The sequence below is a fragment of the Lepidochelys olivacea genome, assembly GCF_965140295.1.
Source record: "Lepidochelys olivacea isolate rLepOli2 genome assembly, chromosome: 13".
Classification (NCBI taxonomy): Eukaryota; Metazoa; Chordata; order Testudines; family Cheloniidae; genus Lepidochelys; species Lepidochelys olivacea.
Genome location: NC_140423.1, coordinates 15,608,193 through 15,631,800, shown reverse-complemented (window position 1 = coordinate 15,631,800; position 23,608 = coordinate 15,608,193). Strand labels below are relative to the sequence as shown.

General features: G+C 43.9%; 1 protein-coding gene across 2 annotated transcripts in view; it reads right to left on the bottom strand.

Moving 5' to 3' along the window:
* NFATC2 (nuclear factor of activated T cells 2) overlaps positions 1 to 23,608 on the bottom strand; it is a 131,913-nt gene that overhangs the window by 67,668 nt on the left and 40,637 nt on the right. For both annotated transcript variants that reach the window (XM_084645481.1, XM_084645482.1), the window contains exons 4-5: positions 14,793 to 14,995; positions 13,918 to 14,090 (exon numbers count right to left, since the gene is read on the bottom strand). In XM_084645481.1, the coding sequence (XP_084501607.1) occupies positions 13,918 to 14,090; positions 14,793 to 14,995 (376 nt within the window). The remainder of the gene's footprint in view (positions 1 to 13,917; positions 14,091 to 14,792; positions 14,996 to 23,608) is intronic.

The following is a 23,608-nucleotide window of genomic DNA, read 5'->3' as shown; positions in this document are numbered from 1 at the left end:
AATAAATGGCCAAATTTTAAATGCTCACACACTACAATCCTGGAGCCTTAACATTCCACCTGCAAGAAGGATTCCACTGAACAACACTGAATTCCTTTTTAAGAGAACCAATGCAAAACTCCACGCCTGTCCAGCAGGACAGACAACATGAAAAGGCTTCAGAACAATCCGTTCAAAAATGCACAACTGCTGTGTACACAAAGCCCTGAGAGAGAGTTATGAAGCACATGAGGCTCTTCTACAGAAATGTAATATAGCATCTTCCAGATCATAATCACTGATTACCATGAGTTAGAACAATTCATACGGGCAGGAAAAAAGCTTCTAGGAATCACATCTCCATCCACATTAATCTGTTTCCTCAAGCAAGTCTGCTTGTTCACAAGCAGCAGGATCTGAAAAAAAGCCATGATCCAGGAGTCCTTCCCCAGAATAGACATCTGGAAAGGATCAAACACCATCCTGGGACCAGGCCCGGTGTTTAGCCCAAATGTATTTCTGTGCGCAATATTGCAATTGATGCTATGGAGGCTGGGTACAGGCTCAGCTGACAAACTCCACCTCCAATCCCAGAATACACTTTATGCTTATTTTAAAAATTTAGTCTGGTATTTATCACTGTAACTGTGTCATTGTAGATTTTTTTGTTTTGTTTTGCTTTGAATTTAGGACAATCGTTTGCCTTATTGTGCCCATCAAATGTATTATGACAGCTGGACTAAGAATATGCCAATTAAGAGTATCTTTGCAGATAACTTTCACAGAAGCTGTTAATTTCTTCCACATGACTGTATGATTAATCCCTCTTTTTAAATACTCAAGTTTTGATGAGTTCATAATTGGATTTATCACAAAGACAGATTTATAGCCCTGAAAGCTTAAGAGTAAATAATATTCATCAAAAACCCATCTACTGCATTTTAAGGAGGACACACTTAAACTTCACCTGGGTTTGAATGTCCTCTCATTCAATCCAGTGTCATGTCAGAATGAAGGTGTGATGTTTCTTTATAGGGTCACTATGGGCCTAATTTTCAATGGAGCACAGCACGCACTGCAGCGTCCATTGATTTCAGTGAGTGAGGCAGGAAGCCTTAAATACAGTTTCCTTAAGGGCACATGCTTCCTCCTGCTTCTGGACCCTGCTTTTCCTTTTAAAGGGGCCCACAGAGGGGAACAGATACACTGGGAGGTGTGCATGCATTCCAAGCCCTAGTGTTCCTTTATGGGCACCTTTAATTCTAAAAGTACTTTTCACACTGGCCCATGTGACTATGTATTCAAAATCCACACTTGATTTGCCCCTGTAGGTTCAGCAACCGTGTGGCCAAATCTTGCAACTGCATACACATATCGGCAATTACAGTCATTTGCCTGCATAATTACCAATGTGAGCATGCAGCGATCATAACTACATGTATAAATTAGGCCCATGGTTGCAAGTGAATTTTGCGCATGCAACTGCACCTCTTGTTCCCCTGAAAATTGTGCTTGTATATTGGGATCATTTTGCCCATCATTGAAAGGCAGCCATTTCTGGGGGTAAGAATGGTGACAACTCCCCTCCCTCCCCCCGAAATACTAGATGACACTTTAGGACAGTGAAACATTCCATATCTAATTAATATGTCAGGATCAGAGGATTAAAAATATCAGTCCTAAGAATTTCAATCACAGGGTTTGTTTTTTCTCCTTGAGGCTGGCATAAGGTTAATGGAAGCACATGGGGAAGAGGTGAGGTCATGGTGCATAACATGGTTTATTCAGATGACATTTACCTATATGCATCCAGCTGCCTTTAAGTTGTTTGCAAATTCAATATTCTATTATTATTATTTACTATTATTTTTAATGTATTATTTTCTCCCTGAGCCACAATTGTAACAGAACTGACAAAGAAATTAGGATCTTAACATATGCCATGTTTTCACTTGTAAGAGGACAGAAGATTCACTGGTGTGTTGCTTCCGCAGGATTATTTTGTTTTCCTTTGCAAGGAATATTAATCACCAGTAAATCCTCTTCCTCTAAAGCTCAGGAGGGATGGCCTGTATGTAATAATTTCACATTATTTCTTCTTCTCCCCCAGGGGTCGGCACTTCATAAAGTGACCTCCAGCTACTGTAGTTTATGAGCTTGAATAAATAAAACACTGTTGATTTAGCCAGTTGGGGTGTTTACTTTCAATAGCAACTGTTACTGACATAAGGCAGCAAAGCAAATGTTAAAGAAATACTCGCACTTGGCCTAAAGCAGCATGTCAACCTATTAAAGTCTGCACTATTTTTCTATTTTATTTGACTGTCTGCAAATCAAGATGTCATGGATCCTCAATGCCAAGAAATACAATACGCCCAGCAACATGAGAGAAAAAGGGAACTGCTGTCTGGGGGGGCTGTGGTGTGCCTCTGCAAGCCCCAGCCTCACAAAAGGGGAGGAGGGAGGGAAAGGGGGAAGCAAATCACTCCACATGCCACGCTTCAGACGTGCAGAGCACACGACAGGCAGAATGTGTGACAGGCAGGAAGGGAGGTAGCTCCTACATCTTTCTGGTAGTGCAGCATGCTTTCCTCATTCACATTCATAGATCCAAGGCCAGAAGGGGCCATTGGGATCATCTAGTCTGACCTCCTACATCACACAGGCCAGAGAACTGCCCCCAAACAATTCCTAGAGCAGATCTTTTTAAAAAGCATCCAACCTTGATGCCAGATAATGAGGAAAAGGGTGAGTCCATGCCTCCCTTAGCACTTTGGGGTGGCTAGCAATGCCAGAAGGATTTATGCTGGACTTAGGGTGCTTGAGGATTGGGATTGTGTCTGATCCCTGTGCAGGTGTGCATGGGTTCGGGGAAGCTCCTAGCACCTGCTCGCTTTTCCCTTCCTCCTCTGTCCAGCTGCACAGAGCCAGCTACCATCTGCTCCTCACAAGTTCCCTGCAGAAGAGCTGATGGTTCCTTGTATGAAGAAGTTGGAAGACAGCAAGTGGCTCAGAGACCTGATTGGAGACAATCAGCCCTTGAGATAAGCACCACTGTTGGCCCAATCCTGCCCAAAGGGAGTGTTGTTAATGGCTGTGTAGCAGGCAGCGGTGGGATCCAAGTGACAAACTCTAGTAACGGCCTTACAAGCATTATTTTAAAAAATCACTGACCCTTCCAGCTTCACCTGAGACCCGCCTCCCCCATCACCCCAAGAGGTGCCACTCTTCTCTTCCACTTTCACCCTGCAATGCGTCACTTTGGATAAGCAGATCTAGTCCTACTTTGGGGTCATGCTTCCTTCCATTGGCTGGGAGGGCTGCCAAGCATTGCTCTGTTTTCCCCTCATGCCGACAGGGGGATGACAATGACACAGCGATTTTTGAGGTTCCAAAGTTTGTTTTAGTCCAATGCACAACAGAAACACTCAGATGTTTTTGATTTGGGGAAAGCCAGGTGTGTGGGGGAGGGTGGTTTGGGAGCTAGGGCCCTGGCCTGGGATATGGGAGACCCAGAGAGTGTGAGAATCTCTCTCTCTTCCTCTCTAACTTTCCCAAGGAAAACTTCATTGAAACCAATACGTCTCAGGGAGACATTTCCACTTTGGTGAAACAACATATTTAGTTGAAATTTCATTTAGCCAAAGATCTTCTGACCAGCTCTCGTACTGACTCATTCTATGACTAAACTTCATTGAGTCCAACGCTTGCCTGAGTCCCCAGAGAGGAACTTCTTAGGCATTCTTTGTGTGTTTCTGTGTGTGCATGGTGCGTGTGAAAGGAGCAGTGGGGTGGAATGGGAGATGTGAAGAAAACCACTAAATTGATCTGCCTCTTGGGAGAAGTAGACTCGTGGGCTCACTGTGGGGAGCACCAATCCAGCCATCACATAATGAACAGATGCTCTGCTATGTACACAGAAATGGCTGGATCCTGTCCCCTTTTCTCAGGGGACGAGAGCATTTTCAAAAACTAAATAACCAGGATTAACATATATATATGCTACCTTCACTATGATGCTTTTACATCATCAGGAATTACTCACATTGATAGGAATGTTAAAAGGTAGGATTTGATCCTAAGTCTATTGAAATCAAGAAAGGGCTCCCATTGACTTTGTTTGGCTCTGGATCAGTGGCTTACTTCTATTCTATATTGACTCTTATGTTGCCCTCATCACTGTGTTATCTCGGCATCTTAATCTCTGGGGCCTGTTCCAGTCTAGTTGCAATAATTCCTCTAAGAGCTTTACCCTGACCTCCAAGAACACTTATGAAGAGAGAGTCCAAAGAACAGGGATGGACTCAGTTATGTACCCAAATTTCAAACTCCTGCAAAGTTCAGGTTGTTTGGTCCCAGAGTTTTGGTTTGACCTATTATCATAAGGTCAGCTGCAAAATTCTGATCTGGTGCTTGGTTTGCATTTTGATCCCTCTCCAACTCAAAGGTTAACGGTTTTTCAAATCAAGGTTGTTAGCTTGTGGTCATCCCTACCTGAAAGTTGAAAGGATCAGAGGCAGGATGTCTAATGAGGAAAGTCTGAAATGATGATCTATGCATGGCTCAAATCAAAGACAGTAGGATAGTACTGGAAAGGAATGGCTGAACCTTACAGGATTTAGAATAGAGGCTTAGTATGTAAAAGCATCCAAAAGCACCTGGAAGCTAAAAGTGCAAAAGCTTTAGATAAACAGTTCAGAAGCTCAAAAGAAGTTTGGCTGAGTTTTGGATGAAGGTTCAGATGTTCACTCTTATTTTACCTGACCTGGTTTGCCCAATCCGTAGGGCTTTGCAGGGAACCAAAAGTAAGAAGAGAGATTATTTGGATTGGTCAAAAGGGACAAGGAGGCAGCGATGAATGGAAGTAACGAGGACACTGAAAACTGAAAGCGAGATGGTTACGGGGAAACATTGCTACCACAGCTTCAGTCAAGGGCTGGCGCTGGATCTTGAAGGAGCTCCACCAAAGCACCATCACAAGTAGAGCTCACAAGAAAAAATGGACGCTTGAGGAATTACAGCCTGGATTCACATTGCAATTGTCCCCCCGTGCAAACTTCAGGCATCCCCTGGACATCTCCCCCTCCCCAACCCCCGCCTTCCCACCTGGTGTCTCAGCCAGCCAGAGTTCGCCTCAGCCAGCCTGAGATCACCTTTGCAGGCAGGCTTTCAATTCACTGATCCAAACAGAGTCCCCTGATTCCCAAGGCTCTTGACTCAGTTCAATGCCATATGGGGGAAGAGGAACACAGGAATAGATGACTGAGGGGATGCTTTCTGGTGCTAAAAATATCTGATCCTATAAAATTCAAACTAAAACCTGAGAGCAATAGGAACAATTCTTCCTCCTCTTCTTTTTAGAGTGAAACTTAATGAGCCAAAGTAAATATCTCTTTCCTCCTGTCAGACTGTGTTTATTAACCACAAGCTGCTCGCCTGAGGCAGGGTAGACGTTAGCAGAGCTCCTGAGCCCCATGCCTAATCGAAGCACAAATGTTCCGGAGGAGACTTCAATCCAACAATCACAGTCACAGAAGCACTCCAAGTCTTCTGGGATACATGCATGGGAAAGCTGCAGGAGAAAGGAGACAAAGGCTGGAGGCCGTGCTTAATTTGTGCCAGGGCTTGCCAGGGCTCAGCCCTGGCACCTCTAGCCCCAGCACCTGTGCCATGTCAGTTCTGAAAGTAAACTAATTGCTTGAGCCCCGGAACCTCTTTCATTACAAATTAAGCCCTGGCTGGAGGGAGATCTGGATTCTGGGATTTCCACAAGGAGACCAGGGATGGGAGGTAGTTTCAATAGAAAGGGTGGGATATTCTGTTTCCAGATAGGAGTGAAGGATGGTGAATGGCCTATGTGAAAATTGCATCTTTCATTAAATCAAATCAATCAATCAATAAAATAGCTATGTTTCTGGACCTCAGGGTTGCAGAGAAAAGCTTGAAAATATGACCTAAGTACACCAAAAAGGCTAAAAAGAAGTCAAAGAAAGAGAACCTAACATTGGTTTAAAAACAAATCAAACTTTGGGACCTGGCTGTGCTCAGTGCTTGGGGTTGTCAATACTACCCTGTGTCCCACACTATTAGCCTGCACAAGGCTAAACGGTCCCATGCTAGAACTATCTTGGAAAATGGTAGGGAAATGCAGTTCTGGGAGAGCAATATGGGATGAGAACAGTTTAGAAAGCATTTGTTGCCAGCACAATTGAAGCAGCAGTTTGCACAAGGCCTTTCAAACAGAAACAATGCACAATAAATAGAGGGCTTGTTCATGCCCTCCCCTTGCACATTACTGTTTAAATGAAACCCTTGGGGAGAAGGAGTAAACAGCATGGATGGTAACAAAGTGCGTTAAGAATGGTACTTTCTATACTGCAACCAGCTCATCAACCCAGCACGTGATTAATGACAGGAAAACCATGGCCTTGCTTCACTTCACTGCAAAGCAACTCTCTGGGTATGCACAGCATTTCCTTTTAATCCCTCATGGAGGAGATCTACCGAGATTAACCTTTGCTCAAAAGTTTATGGTCTGCATAATGCATTGGGTTGTTTGCTTACACTTGCAGCAGCACCCTGATGGCAGGCAGTAAACAGGAGTTTACTCTCACACCAGGACTTTCAGCCTGAAACTGCGGGTATGCATTGTCCCACTGTCTGCAGCTCACAGCTACCGGGCCGAATTCTGCCAGCAGGCACTGGGGTGAATATGGAATTGCTATTGCCTAGATTTACACAAAATGATGTTGAAAGAGGCAAACATTATCTCTGTTGCAATGAAATTTCCAATTCTAAATTTTGAAATTTACCTAGGGAGGTGGTGGAATCTCCTTCCTTAGAAGTTTTTAAGGTCAGGCTTGACAAAGCCCTGGCTGGGACGATTTAGTTGGGGATTGGTCCTGCTTTGAGCAGGGGGTTGGACTAGATGACCTCCTGAGGTCCCTTCCAACCCTGATATTCTATGATTCTATGAAAAGGGAATCTTTTTTAAACAAATTTTTTTTTTAAACCCACAAAATTTCAAGGTATGTTTTTCTGATGCTAAATTGGACAATTTTCATGAAATAAAAAAAAGTTAAGTTTTTCAAATTTAATTGAGAAAATTTGCAATCATCTTAGCACTCATGCTCTATTAAAGGAGCAAATTAAACAATCTACCAATTGCCACTAGATCATTTATTACTGCTTTTAATCGCTATAAACTAAAGCTCCTCTAGCCTGTCACTGTAGTCTGATCAGCTGGGATTCACAGCTGAGGAAAAGCAATAAATGATTTGACAAGAAGATGACAACATTCTTTAAAATGACTAGCTCTTTCCATCATAGTTATTAGTGTGCCATATGTTATAAACTGAGAACATCTAAATTATGGGAAAATCTACTAGAAGAAAAGAAAAATAAAGGAAACTTGCAGGGAAATTGATTAAAAGTAAACAAAATCTTTGATCCAATTTAGTGGAACAAAATTAGAAAATCGGAACCATCTAAATTTCTCAGATGGACACTGTATTAAAGGAAGAGTTTTTTTTAAAACAAAGCAATCAACCAACCACCTTATAATATAAGAATAGGTTTTCAGAACTCTCTGTTATGTCAACTGCAACCATTGTAAAGAATTTATGAGGCCGGCATAACATCAGCTAACATAGACTACATAGGTTTCAGAGTAACAGCCGTGTTAGTCTGTATTCGCAAAAAGAAAAGGAGTACTTGTGGCATCTTAGAGACTAACCAATTTATTTGAGCATAAGTGAGCTGTAGCTCACGAAAGCTTATGCTCACATAAACTGGTTAGTCTCTAAGGTGCCACAAGTCCTCCTTTTCTTTCTATAGACTGCATAATAAAAGGGCTGCAAGATACTTCAAAAAAGACTAACAAGCATCTACTAGAACAGAAGCTGTGACACAGCTTGAATGGTATTCATGATTCTTGCATTCATTTCCCATGAGGGATTTTTTTTGTTTGAAAGAACCTTTGAGAAAGCAAAATGCCAATGTGTCTCAATGCCAGAAATGCTCATGGGGCTACCTGGAAATCCCTCCTTCTCTTTATAGAAGTTTGAGTCAAGGAGCAGAAACAAAACCATCTGACTCAGGTAGCCAATCACATACCAAGAGTAAACCTCAGCCGATAGTAAAAGATGCAGTGCAAGCAAACAAGCTGAAGTAATTTCACAGAAAGGGTTTGAATAATTCTGTAATATTGGACAAGCTTCTAAAGATTCAAAACTGTTCACGGATGAGTCACAAGGAGGAAAAAAGGAGGGAGGATAGATATATTCGCTGAATAAGCTATTCATGATAGAGAGTTTGCCAGGCTATAATAGCAGCTATGTATCCAGAAACATCATGCTGAACCTAACATAGACTCATATTTTGGCACTAAAGAAATTAGGGCTCAGATTTTCAGAACCAAAGACCAGATTGTTTCTTATGGGCGAGCAGTCTTCCACCTTTGTACCCCTGCACAGCAACAGGACAGTCACATCCAGGGCAACGCAAGGACTGCTTTTTCTGAGAGCCCCTGGGGTTAGGGTTGCCAGGCGTCCAGTTTTTGACGGGAACACTGGGTCGAAAAGGGACCCTGGTGGCTCCAGTCGGCACCGCCAACCAGGCTGTTAAAAGTCTGGTCAGCAGCGCAGCGGGGCCCTGGGCCTAAGGCAGGCTCAGCTCCGCGCAGTCCCTGTGGCCCCTAGGTGCATGGGTGGCCAGGGAGGCTCCGTGCGCTGCCTCCACCTGAGTGCCGGCTCTGCAGCTCCTGTTGGCCAGGAACCGTGACCAATGGGAGCTGCAGGAATGGTGCCTGTGGGTGTGAGGGCAGCGCACGGAGCTTCCCTAGCCACCCATGTGACTAGGGGCCGCAGGGACCTGGCTGCTGCTTCCTGGGAGCCGTGGTAAGCGCCGCCAGGACCCCGCACCACCGCCTGCACCCCAACCCCCTGCCCCAGTACGGAGTCCCCTCCCGCATCCAAACTCCCTCCCAGAACCTTCCTACCGCACCCCCACACCCCAACCCCCTGCCCCAGCCTTGAACCCCTTCCTGCACCCCAGACTCCTCATCCCTGGACCCATCCCAGAGCCCACACCCCGAGCCAGAGCTTTCACCCCCGACCCCCTACCACACACAGCCAAACCCCTGCCCCAGCCCGGTGAAAATGAATGAGGGTGGGGAAGAGCGAACGATGGAGGGAGGGGGGATGGAGCAAGTGGGGGGAGAGGCCTTGGAGAAGGGGCAGGGTAGGGGTGGGAAAGGGGCATTCGGTTTTGTGCGGTTACAAAGTTGGGAACCCTACCTGGGGTACAAGACACCCCTGTGCACCAGGCAGAATATGCTGCACCTCCTGAAATGTTGTGGTAGGTGACACACTCCCACTGTGTGTCCTACAGCCCACTGGGTTTGTTGGCTCTGCACCGCATGTATTGCTCACCTAGGCCCTAACTCAGCAAGGTACTTAAGCATGTGCCTAACTTTAAGGACATTGATTTATGTGCTTAAGTAACTTGTTAAATAATGGCCCTAATTTGTGCATTACCACAAGTACCTACGCAACGCACAGGTGACTGACCAGTGTGTGCAGGCACTGGGATTGTGCACACACAATCACAATAACTGCACAGGCATATCGCCTGTGCAAATGCGCTCATGTGCAGAGCAGTTTGGGGGCTGGGGGAACAACCAGGTGAACACACTGCTATTTGGATCCACTGGCTATAGATCTCTGCAGACATCTGGTACAGTTGTGGAGGCTAGTACAGCATCAGGGCTCCACAGCCTGGAGGGGAGGATTCCTACCAGCCCATGTAGAACCCCCACCAGTGCCAAGCCCAGGAGGGAGTGGATTCATCCGCAATCAAATGTTAACGGTTGCTACAATTAACAGTGCAGTTTAAAATTCCTTTGCCTCATCGATTGCTTCAGAGTAAAAGCCACAGCCACAAAAGTCACTAGCTGCCGAATAATCTAGATGTCTAGTTACAGTTTACTCCTAATGATATTTTTAAAATCACTCCTGAATCTGAGGCTGAATCTGACATGAGTGAGGTGGAATAAGACCTCCCCATAAAAGGAAGATACTTCTACAATTCTGTGATTCACAATTTCTGCTTCGTTGCAGGAACTGTTCTGCTGACACCAAAGGGAGTTCTTAAGCAAGCTCAGCCTCTGTTGAGGTGGACAGTCCAGCATTCTGTTGGAAGCAACAGTAATCTCTGGGGAGCCACAACCGGCAGAGCTAATGACCAGTTCACTTGAAGCTGCTACGTAATGATGTTCCCCTTGGGGACATTTTAAACCGCTGCTGGATACGGTGGGTCTTACGGGAGGGTTTATCGTGGACCAGGACTCCCAAGTGACAAAAGGGAAAAAATAGCAGAATAGTGAAACCACATTAATACTAGAGGGGGGCGAGGGGGGTGGGGGAGGAATGAGGATCCGACCCAGTAAGTATCCTGGATTGTGGCATCCATGGTGACTCTACACTTTGTGATGCTAACCATGTGATTTGAACTAATCTGAGTCAAGGCTAGAAGGCGTTATGTTTCTATAAACTAGTCCAGAGGTGGGTAAACTATGGCCCGCAGGCCACATCCAGCCCACAGGACCATCCTGCCCAGCCCCTGAGCTCCTGGCCCGGGAGGCTGCCCCCCCTCCTCTGCAACCATGCCGCCATGTGGCACAATGCTCTGGGCAGCGGGGCTGCAGAGCCCAGCCTGACCCGGTCCTCTGTGCTGCGTGGTGCGGCGTGGCTGCCTGTCCTGGTGCAGCCACGCTGCCAGCCACTGGTGCTCCAGGCAGCACGGTAAGTGGGCAGGGAGCAAGGGGGGGTTGGAATAGAGGGCAGGGGAGTTTGGGAGGTGGTCAGGGGCGTGGATAGGGGGCGGGGCAGTCAGAGGGTGGGGAATGGGGGTTGAATGGAGGCAGGGGTCCCAGGGCAGCAGTCAGGAAGGAGAGGAGGGGTTGGATGGGGCGGCCGGGGTCGGTCAGGAAGCAGGGGAGGTGGATGGGGCAGGGGTCCCGGGGGGGGGGGAGCAGTCAGGAAGGAGAGGGGTGTTGAATGGGATGGTGGGGGACTGTTAGGGGCAGGGGGCAGTTAGGGGCAAGGTGTCCAGGGGTGGTCAGGGAGAAGGGGTGGTTGGATGGGACAGGGGTCCCGGGGGGCAGTCAGGAAGGAGGGGGGCTGGATGGGGTCACGGGGGGCAGTTAGGGGGGGAGGGTCCAGTGGCAGTCAGGGGACCGAGAGCGGGGGGATGGCAGGGTGGATAGGGCAGGAGGCCTGGGGGGCTGTCAGAGGGTGAGAAGCGGTGGGATCGGATAGGGGGTGGGAGCCGGGCCATGCCTGGCTGTTTGGGGAGGCACAGCCTCCCCTAACTGGCCCTCCATACAATTTCAGAAACCCAATGCGGCCCTCAGGCCAAAAAAGTGTGCCCGCCCCTGAACTAGCCTGTCTGAACACAGCTTTCTCCTTTATTGTGTGAACTAGGCTGAGGTTAGTAACTGGTGCTGCCATTTGTAAACACTGATAATTAAATACCGGACATTAGAAATGGAAAAGACTTATTACTCCTAATTATCTAGTCCATCCCATCAGACCAACCAAGATGGCTCCCTAAAATACATTACAGTGCTTTGTCCCAGCCAGGGTTATGTTTCCCAAGTGATGGGGCTTTCTCTTTTTTCCTTAGGGAAACAAATCCACTTTTTTCCAACGGGAACTTTAGTTACTTATAATAGGAACCTAAATTTTAATTGACTCAATTTAATTCCAGTAATCCTAGCAATAAACCACCTGGGCCAATCTCTGTCTTCTTGGAGTTTACATCCTTCAAATATTTGTATAAAGTTATCATGCCACCGGAGTAAATGTGTAGCCACGTTGAGCAGGCCAACATTTTCAAAATAGCACAGGTGCTATTGCAGCAATTCCCCAGGCAAATTAAACATGCATGTGCAAAATGGCGTATGCAAATAACCAGCTACCTGATTGACTCCTACAGTTCTGTTGACTGTGTGCACAAAGTCAATGCACAATTGCGGATGGTTTTAAAAAACTTCAGGCTGCATTCTTTTCAAAAGAAAGCATTGTTCTTTGGGTGGGAGCCCAGGAGCCTGAGTTCTCTTCTATGCTTAGACACTGACTCACTGTGTGACCTTGGGGCAAGTCACTTAACCACTCTGTGCTCATTTTACCTCTCAGTAAAGTGAATATAAGACTTACCCTACCTAGCTCACAATGGTCCATTGAAGCTTAAATAATTCTGAAAACTGCTTTGATACCATCTGTTAGTCTCTAAGGTGCCACAAGTACTCCTTTTCTTTTTGCGAATACAGACTAACACGGCTGCTACTCTTAAACCTTTGATACCATCGATTGCATTGATATCTGATCTCTTCAGATGAAAGTAACTAGGGAGATGTAAAGTTCCACTAACCTTCCCTCATAAACCAATCTTCCTTCCTCTAGCCCACTCTAGTCACTTTTGCTGCTCTTCTCCAAACAAGCTAATACCACGAGTAAATTTATATTTGTAACACTTGATTTCTTATCACAAAACTGCTTCTCCTCCCACACAACACTTACACTAATTGCTCTAAACAGAGCCTGCCTCTGAATTATAAAACACATGGTGGCCTCTTCAGTAACCTCCTTCACATGGCTTACTACAAAACACTCTTTGTTCATGGACATGAGTCATGCAGTGCAAGGAGTGAAAACTGTTCATGATGTATTTGTGAAATCCCCAAACAATCCAGAAAGCTCCCATTACCAACAAAAAGTATCACAGGATGCACAAGGCCAGATAAGTAGGTGGAGACCTTCCAGAAATGACTCTCATGATTAGGTGCACTTTATTAGAGACCTTTTCATGGCCTATGGTTTCTTAAAGTCCAAGCCTGTCAGGTGCTGAGTGTCCTCAACTCCCATGAAAACTAGTGGGAGATGTGGGCTTTTCAGCATCTTATAGGATCTGGTCCTTAAAGAATCAAACTCACACTCTTTCCTCTATCTCTATTATGTTCCCCATCACAGGAATACCAGAAAACCAGGGGCTTTTCATGGTTTGTTCTCGTGCGCTTCTGCTATGCCCGCAAGCTTTTAGATAAATTAAATAGCTATCAAAGATGAACCCAAGCTTCAAAATCCAGATTGCCATTGCACATCCTCCCCTTCAAAGCTCCCTCCCCCCCCCCCCCCAAAAATAAAACAACTGTTCAGGGATTTTCAGTTCTGCAGATTGGGGTTAATCCATAACAGAAATAGAGATTAACCACAAAGTTGGGATCTGATCTAGATTCTGATTCCAAACATCCCAATGTCTGTGAACATTTGGATCCAGAGTTTTCCTTCCGGCATCTTTCTACTAAATACAAAAAATGTCTCTGGGGTAGATTAGGTAGGTATGTTAAACACACACACATACATACAGCCTCCATATGAGCACAGATGCAGAAAAGAGGATGACCTATCAGTCAGAAGGATCCAGAAACAAGGAGCTAATGTTAGGTTGGATTTTCAAAAATGCCTGATGGGAATTAGGCACCAAAGCACTTTTGAAAATCCTACTATAAAGCCTTTTCTACTCCCAAAGTTAAATGCTTCTCCCAGGGACACAAACCCTATAACCAAATTCTGCCATATGCTGACATTTGGAGCCTGTGTACATCTCTAGCTCCTGAACCTGCAACTCTGCATGCCTGGACAATCCTTGCTCACTGAGAAATCCTCGAATTTCAATGGAACTACATATATTGGTAAGGATAGCTTGCATGAATGAGAGCTGCGAGACCAGGAGTCAATCAGTGAGAAAGGCAGAGCATCTGCACTTCGCCAAACGATGTGCACAGTACATGGGATGTGCTAATTTCCCTTTACTGCATTCTGGCGTATAAGGACAATGATGTAAATTGACAAATGTAATGGGTAGTGGGCAACTTACAGCATTCGATGGGATTAGATGCCGCTTGCAAAGAGACTATTCTGCCACTGGATTCAGGGATGTGCACACGGAAGACAAGCCGCACCCTGGTGTTCTTCCTACCAATATCCGTCTCCCCCTTACGCAGTTCGATGTCCGCGTTCCTCAGCTTCAAAATCCCTGCACAGTCAATGCTGACAAACAAACAGAAGACATGTTGTGTATGCGTATGTCAGTGTTTCTGCTCTCAAACATTTCAAAGACATCTGAAAGACAAAAGAGGGCTAAACCATTTTGCCTCAATGATTTTGAAGAAGCAAAGATAAGAGAAGCCCTGAATTCTCTTTCCATTTTTAATTTAGGTATTACAGTTAAAATGTCCAAGGGTTTTCAGCAACATGACTAGGCAGTTGTGCATCTAATTTGTGACTGCTACGTGTGTGCATATAGCTAGTTGCACATCTAAACTGTGCAATAAGTGATTAACATGGTACCAGTGCATGATGGGATTAACATGGTTCTCACCAGATGATGTACAGCTGACCCTGTGACCCCTAATCTACCCCACATATCATATGTCACTCACCACGCAGTACAATATTTACACATTTCCTCCAGTTCATACACTATTAGTTGCTGCAGGGTTTCTTTCATCCCTGAAACACCATCACAAATTCTCCAAGCCCAAGTCATTCACACTAAGAACATTTGTACCACTCTGGCATCGTAAAAGGGGCCTTAGGTTGTACAAATTATATTCACACCTAAAAATCTAGAATCTATCTCCAACACAGGAAGTTGATTTATTTAAGTGATTCCTCTCTAAACAACACACGCAAATTAATTCTGCCTTATCTCACATAGTAATAAGAGATTTGCTGCAATAGCATCCTTACGTTGCTCTCATGTTGTTTTTGGGCTCGAGGGGGATCTCTAGAACTTTGGTGTTGCCTATGATTTTCTCATAGCTGGTGGTGGTAACAGTTTTGCCCGTAATGCGATGGACTTGATAGAAAGCATGAGGTTTAAGTATCCGTTCATCTGCTGTCCCAATGAAGATCTGAAGACCCAGGGGTTTGTTCTCCATGTAACCGTGAAGCTGTCAAGAAATCAAATCTATTAGCACATATTGTACTCCCAGTGCCCTCAATCATGTAGAAATTGAGACATATGCACAACACTAAAACCAGTTCATCTCAACTCATGTAAATGGGATTCTTTTCCCACAGCAGTACCTTCTGGAGCCCTTGGTATACATGGAATACATCTAAGAAAAGATGAATGATTAATTATACTTTGATGTTCAGTGGAGATTAGAAACCATATTGCCTCAATGTTGTTTTTGATTGCAGTCTTTAAAAAAATCTGGGAAGTAACAGCGGAACCTCTTGGCTGCTTGACTCAATCAGCCATTTTTGAAGCAGACAGACAGGAGGAGGGGATGCTGCTATTTTGCTCAGACTGGGTTTTGGAGCAAAGACCATCTTTTTGTTCTGTGTTTGTACAACACTAGCACAATGGGATCCTGGGCCATGGCTTGGGCTCCTAGGTGCTACATCCAGACAGATAATGAAATAATAAGAACAATAATAAATGAACACAGGTTTTTGAAGTACATTTGCTAAGAGATGAGCAAAACAGGGCTAGAATTTCTCTCTAGGCCAGAGACCAGGGAATATATATCTTTGTTTATTAACTTTAAAAATTATTAATCAAACCATTTGAAATTTCTCACATCACTGAAAATTAAAAACAGACATATCTACCACATAGCCAGGGATCTAGCTGAAAGGGAACTTTATGGCCTGAGGCATGCTAGATTTGTTTTCAATTACTCTGTCCGCATACAAAACCTTGATGAAGCCATACAAAGCAAACAGCACTGGAAGATCAGAGAACAAAACCATTAAGCTAATAGCATTCATGGCCAAAATCTTTTTTCTTCTTTTCACCAGGCAGCAGGAGGTATCTTTGCATAGAGTGATTAATTCACCCCCCTGGAAAGAGACCACATGCGGCATCAATGCATTGCTGGCAATCTTCCCCTGGTATGGTAAATGTAAAGTAACACTCACAGTCCTCTGCTACATTATGCAAAAAGAAAAGGAGTACTTGTGGCACCTTAGAGACTAACCAATTTATTTGAGCATGAGCTTTCGTGAGCTATGCTCAAATAAATTGGTTAGTCTCTAAGGTGCCACAAGTACTCCTTTTCTTTTTGCGAATACAGACTAACACGGCTGTTACTCTGAAACCTGCTACATTATGATTCACATAGCACATATTTGCCATCCACATGAAGACAGGATCCTTGTCCCAGAGATCTTACAACCTAAGGTCCCAATCTTGCAACCTTTACTCACACGAATGGTCCCACTGAAGTCAATGAAACTTAAGTCTCAGATAGTAAGGATCACTTGTGTGAGTAAAAGAGTTACTGGATCAGGCCCAGACACAGTTTGATGCAATACACTGACAACAGTTCAGATGTAAGAAGGCCTGGTGACACTGCTAATGGAGAGATCAGCCTAGGGTGATTTGTGGAAGAGGCGGATTTGTAGGAGTGATGTGAAGGAGCAGAGAGATAATATTCCAAGCTCGGGGGTGGAATGAAGGATTGTGCCTCATCAAGAATGTGCGAAAGATGAAGGCTGCAATTAGGAGATTTAGCAATGTATGGACAGAAAAGGGGTATGAAGATTAAATGAGGACACAGATGGAATTGGCAATTCCATAGCGCAACCTGGACCAGACTTGCATTTATGGATCACTCCCCAGCTATCTGAGCAAGGAGGTTTAGGGTTGTACTGGAATTGCACTTAAATGTACTGAATTCAAAACCCAAGGTTTCTTAGGCTATGTACACATTACATCTTACGCTGGTATAAGTTGTGTCACTGAAGAGGGTGAATAAGCCACCCCCTGAATGACGTAAATTACACTGACTTAAGGGCCACTGTGGGCAGTGCTATGTTGGTGAGAGAACTTCTCCCACCGACATAGCTCCTGTCGCTCGTGGGGCTGGAGCAAGTAAGGAGACAGGAGAGCTCTCTCCTGTCGACTTAGAGCATCTGCACTGGCTACGCTACAGCAGCGCAACTGTAAGTTCGGTAGTGTAGCCCTAGCCTGAGACTTCTTGGCCAAAGAACCATATAGTAAAGGGAGGAGGATATGAGGAAGGGGAGATTCTTCTTCGAACGATGGTCCTGATTGTATTCCACTGAGGGGTTATACGCATGCAAAGATGGGGAAGTGGAGATTACTTTTTAAGTACTCTCAGCATAGGATGGGAGTCATGAAGTCCAGAGATCTAATTTCAACTCTGCCACTGACTTGCTGCCTGGCCCTGGGTATATCACATAACCTCTCTGTGCTTCATTTTCTCTTCTGTAAAATGGGCAAAATAATACTAAACCTACCACTTTGGTTTTTTGAGGATTAACAAATTAGCACTCTGTGCAGCACTTTGTAGAGAGAAACTAGTGAACAAGAATAAACCAGTAAATTGAGGCTTTATTTTAAAGGTATCTTTCCTCAAAGATTGAACTATAAGGAAATTTTAGTCTTAATCAGTATTCACCTAAGCTACCCAACCCAGCCAGCTACTAGGTACTTCAATACAATTAAGGAACAAGAGTCTGGTTTTCTTCCAGGATAGTACTAACCCCTATACTGTATAGATACAGTAAACAGGAGGGGATCATTGGGAGATCAGCCCTTCAAAACCAGCTCTTCTCTAACTCAGGAAGACAACAGAGTTTTCATCATGATTACCTACATGCTACGCTGCCACAGTCTCAGAGGAGGGCCTGGTGCTGCATTCTACTCAGGTGAAAGGGGAGTTTCGTTTGAGTAACGAATATAGGATCATCTCCCAAGGCCAAGGCGTTACCCCAGCTTCATTTTTACTATTCTTTCAACAAAGCAGAAACTACAAATCTGGATTTCAGGATAGAGACTGAAAGCTGAGAATGATTTATGACTAGAAAACCCTGACAGGGGATATTTTGGGGGGTATTATAAGGTGAGCTATTCACAGTAAAACTCCCCAAACTATATACAGATTGGGCTGGAGAAAAACCAACTCCTTTGAGTCACATTTGCCACAAGGGAAAAGAGAAGCCAGACATTATGTGTACCTTTCCATACGCTATTTTGGGATTTTAAGATCCTATTTCTTTTAGTTTAAAAGTTTTTTTTTTTTAATAAAAACAACTTTGCTGTTGCATAACTCTTATAATATTAACATAGTCAGACATGGGCTGGTCTGTGACCTGAGGAAATGCAAGGCACTTTGGCAGATAAACAAATAACATCATTCAGAAAATAAGGAGACTTTTCTTGTTTGGTTTGCTACAGCAATTGGGCTTTATAAACAAAATGGAAATGTGTGGCATGATTTGACTCACCGCTTCCTAAACAAGGTTCATTCATGTATTCTACATTGCATTTCTGTATCAATATCAGTTAAAAATGATGTCTAAGTTTGAGTGCATTATGATTTTTAGAAGTGCACACCTATCATTTTAAATGCAAAAACTCTCTATGCATTTGCACGTACATTACCACTGTTGTATGTATGTGTAGTAGAAGTCCAATGAGCCATTTGGCAACACAATTACCACACAAAATTGCAGTAACTGTGACCACAAATTAGGCAAGCAAATGAACATGAAATTTTACTTGTGCAGCTCTAAACAAATGGGCCAGTACATCCTACAAATGGATGTAAACACAGATCCAAAAGTCCTCAGACCTTTCAAAGGGAATTTGAAATTCAAATCTAGACCCAGATCTGCATTGGCCCTTGTCCCAATATTTGGCTGAACCAAAATCCCAGTCTGAATACCCTTCAACTTTGGAGGTTTTGAAAATCCAAACTCATCTCTAAAGTGTTATACAGTGCACTCAGAATAAAGCCCATCACTCGAGACTGAAGGGGTGAATCCTTTAACATTGCTCCGTTACTGCAACTGAAAACTGCAAAATAAACTTATCGTGTACATCAGTGATAGAGGTGTAAATTCCCTAGAGTCTTCCAAGTGTGCTCACATATCCATATTACACACACATGTATTTCTGTCTATAGGGAATTTAGTTGGACCCTCTTTAAAATATATTTACTGACTTAAGTTTACATTGACCACCATACAGCTTATAAACAGCAGAGATTTACCCCTTCAAAGACACCACTCATATTATATTTGTTGTGAGATGTGAATTGTAGCCCCTTTGTACAAATGGGAAACCTGATGATTTAAGTGATTTGCTTACAGTCACACAGTGAATTAGTAACGGAGGTGGGGTAAGAATATCAAGAGCTCCTAGCTCCCATGGCTATGCACAGTGCAGTAGATCACACTAAAAGAATTCGAAACGAATCTGGTATTCCAAGAATGAAGTTGTAACAATTTCTGACACCATTCCACTCTCCTTGGCTTGCACTATTTATATGGCAGTATTTGTTGATGTTTTTGTCTTTTTTAATTTGTAGACTTTTAGGGCCAAATTTGTCGTGGGCTTCTGTTTTGGGCACCTGCACATTAGAAAATTACACACTTGGCTGCCTGTTGAGTGAAGGCAAATTGTGATGAGTTTTGCACTAAGAAAAATGGAGACACCTGCAAATCTTGTAGGCACCTTTTGGGAGGCCCACAGAAAATCTGGCCCTGTGTAGTAGAAGTGCAAGTTGCATGACAGAGTGAATGTCATGGGCAATTTTTGTTTCCCCTTCATCCCAGCAGAGCTTCTCCTAGTCTGGATTTGCAGGTCTTTCTCCCCTCTGGGGGGATAAAGCTGCATCTTTAAAGTTGATTACATACATCTTCCTGCCTAGACAATGCAAGCAACTGCCAGAAAGAAAGTATAAAATAAGCAAATGAATTCACAGGCCCTACTCATTTTGTTTGCTTGAAACGAATCAGCACTCTTGCTTATTTCAGTTCACCACAACCTGAGGGCTGGTCTGTTAATTGTTGCATATTACTTGCCATCTCCCTGTGGAAGTCATTTCAGCTTCCCTCTGAATGAGATGTGTGCGTGTGTGTGCAGTCAACTTTTGAAATAAAGCACTGGTGATTCAGAGAGACGTTCATCAGCCTCTGGTAAAAAATGAGAAAACAGACCTGTGCTGGTTACATTCAATTAGAAGTAAATACAAAGCAGCGTGAGAAATCGCTTCCGCCTACTGCTTCCCTTTTCCTGCTGTACATGAAAAGATAAGAAAACACTTAGAAGCTTTCTCCTAAGTTTACAAGGAGTGGCATAGGATTTCAGCTTCCAGCTCCCTCTAGCTCAAATTGGAGCTGCATGCCTGCTAAATTCCCTACTCCCCTTTAGACATGGAGAGGGGTTTCCACATGAAACCAATGGCTCTCAACGTTTTTAACATTATGAACTATTTCCCAATCCAAATTCTTCATCTTCCCTGTGTCTATTAAAATACTCAGCTACATGAAAAGTAACATTAGGACACTACTGAGGAGACAGGGTGAAGATATACTTGTTTAGCTACCTCCTGCTTGCTTCACATTTTCCATCTTGGCTGTTGAATTCATCTCCTGTGAGGAAGAATTTTACATTTGGTGTCTAATCACCTACTAATCATTAATTCTCTTAGACTGCAGTGTTTCCAAGGATGCCTGGAGACCTTTATTCACAAATGTTCCAACCTGAACTGAAAGCCTCATTTTCTTGTCCCATGGATACCAGGGTATCCATAGCTGTCACTAAGCACAAAGGCCTCAGCCAGCCACTGTACCATATAACAGTCGGCATGCTTGTTTTAGTTAAAGCAATAAAGGGGAAACTTGTCACATGTTTTCGTTCAATGTAATGTAGTCAGGACGTTCCAAGAGAACACGAGCCAGAGGAACTCTCTTCCCTAGTTCTTTTTGCTACTTACAGAAGCAGCCTAAAAAGGCCTCAGACAATTATCATTTGAACATCTGATTCTGCTAAATGGTGAATTTTTATTATGCTCGTATTTTATGTTTTTTATTTTGATGATATTTTATTAACATTCCAGGGACCTGAATCTCATTTACTCTAATGTCCCCCTAATGAGATTCAGGCCCCAAGTGTTTGGGATTTCTGTTCCCTAAAGAGACAGAACTGGGTTAGGCGAGAGCTTTTAGAAGGGGAGGCAAGAGCGAGTCACGGTTACAGCAAGTGATAGAGCATGAGACCTATAGGTTCTCGTCTTGACTCTTTTGGCGCTGACTTACTCTGAGACCTTGGGCAAGGCCCTATGTCTTTCTGTGCCTCCATTTCCTCTCCATTGTGTACATAAACTATCTTGAGACAGTGGTTTCAAGGTATGTTGAACACCTCTAAAGAATGGTGCTATAGAAGCACAGTGTACATTATTATTAACTACATACTGAAATGTGGCACCAATGCACTTCTGTGTAGTTATATTTCACACCTACATGTGGCCATTGGTACTGTTTCGGAGGGAAAAAATGCTTTTTGCTGTTGCTAGCATGTGATTCTCTCCTTTTTCAAGCACTGGTGAAGTTAAAACATAATCTTCTCAAGCAGATCATATAGTGTTTGGTTACCATTGAACAAAACAAACAAGACAGATAACTGTAGGAGTTGATCAACACAAATGGACTTTTTAAAGGGAAAGTTACTGAGGAACAGACTAAAATGGAACAGGGTAGATGATTCCTATATAAAGAGCCATGTGTAGCAGCTGGTTATGGGTTTGCAGGTGTATTAATAGGTGATATATATGGGTATTGTTTTACAGTGATGGATAAGATTTATTATACTTGTGTGGAAATGTGAATTTACTTAATGTTAAGAAGGATAAACTGAATAGTTTAAGGCAGTGGTTCCCAAACTTGTTCCGCCGCTTATGCAGGGAAAGCCCCTGGTGGGCCGGGTTGGTTTGTTTACCTGCTGTGTCTGTAGGTTCGATCAAGAGCGGCTCTCAGTGGCCACGGTTCGCTGCTTCAGGCCAAGGGGGGCTGCTGGAAGCAGCAGCCAGTACATCCCTCTGCCCGCGCCGCTTCCAGCAGCTCCCCATTGGCCTGGAGCAGAGAACTGTGGCCACTGGGAGCCGCGATCGGCCGAACCTGTGGACGCGGCAGATAAACAAACCAGCCCGGCCCACCAGGGGCTTTCCCTGAACAAGCAGCGGAACAAGTTTGGGAACCACTGATTTACGGGATTCTATTTTCTGTTCATGTATGTTAATGACAAAAATAAAAAGTTTAAACAACAACATATGCATCCTCTATGTCTCAAGTAAAACACAAAGGGTCTAATTCACCACTGGAGAGAAAAACACAGTAAGCAGGTATAAATATACAGCACATGAAAAGATGGGAGTTGCCTTACCAAGTGGGGGGTCAGTGCTAATGAGGCCAATTCAATTCGTGTGGATGTGGCCCACTCCCAACAGAATATCTGTTGGTATTCACCCCTTCTTGTCTACTGTTGGGAATGGGCCACATCCACCTTAACTGAATTGGCCTCGTTAGCACTGACCCCCCCACTTGGTACGGCAACTCCCATCTTTTCATGTGCTGTATATTTATACCTGCTTACTGTGTTTTTCACTCCATGCATCTGACGAAGTGGGTTATAGCCCACGAAAGCTTATGCCCAAATAAATTTGTTAGTCTCTAAAGTGCCACAAGGATTCCTCGTTGTTTTTAATGATGCTTCAGATTCCAAATCCAATATACATTCTCCAAAATAGTTACTTCGTTTATAACCGTTTATACAGCCCCCAGAGACTCTGCTGTGTAATTTAGACATAGCACAGTGAGCGAGAGTAACAAACAGAGTGGAAATGGGGTGAGGAAGGATGTAAGTTGCAGTGATAAAATCTCAGAGTTACTCAGCTTTGCTACATGCACATCACAGTAATTCAGTTACATTTGACACCCCCCCCAAAAAAAAATTAACACATGCATTGCAGGTGACAGAAGCAGCAGGGGGCTTCATGAAATGGGGACCGAGATTTCTTGGAAAAGTGTGATGAAACGCTTATGGCACTAAGTTGACTAATAATGCGAGAAACTCAGCAAAAACTCCACTGTGCAGCCCTCCATTCCCTACCTCCCTGTGGTTTCACTCAGTACCTGCTAGCAAAACACAGTAGCATTGCTGAGCCCTCAAGCCATCTATTCCATAGTCGTTTGGGTGAGCACTGTCTGACTTTCAAAAGGGCCCAGACACCTAGTGCCTATTCATTTCAATAAGATTTAGGCACTAAAGACACTTAATCTGTCTGTTTCCCATCTGTTAAATGGAATAATAGTATTTCCCAATGAAGTGAGGTGCTCAGATACTACATTAATAAATACACATAATTACCCAACACAGATGGGTTTTAAAACTAGAAGGGACCACTATGATCATCTGGCTTGACCTTCTGCATAAACTGGAGCAAAGAACCTAATTCAGTCATTTCTATTCAAAACCATCATTTTTGCTTGAGCTAAAGCTTATCAATTAAAATGTTATCCAGTCTCAATGTAAAGCCTTCAAGTGATGGAGCATCCATGTCTCCAGGGGAATTGTTCCAGTGGTTAATTACCCTCACAGTTATTAAAAGAAGCACAGATTGCTGGATAAGCCTGCACGTCTCCTCTTCCTTCAATTTTGCCTTATTATCAGGGGTTATACCTGACATTCCCTATTAACCAGTCTGGTTTCAGATGTCCATATAAACCAGCTGCAGGTTCCTCTAGGT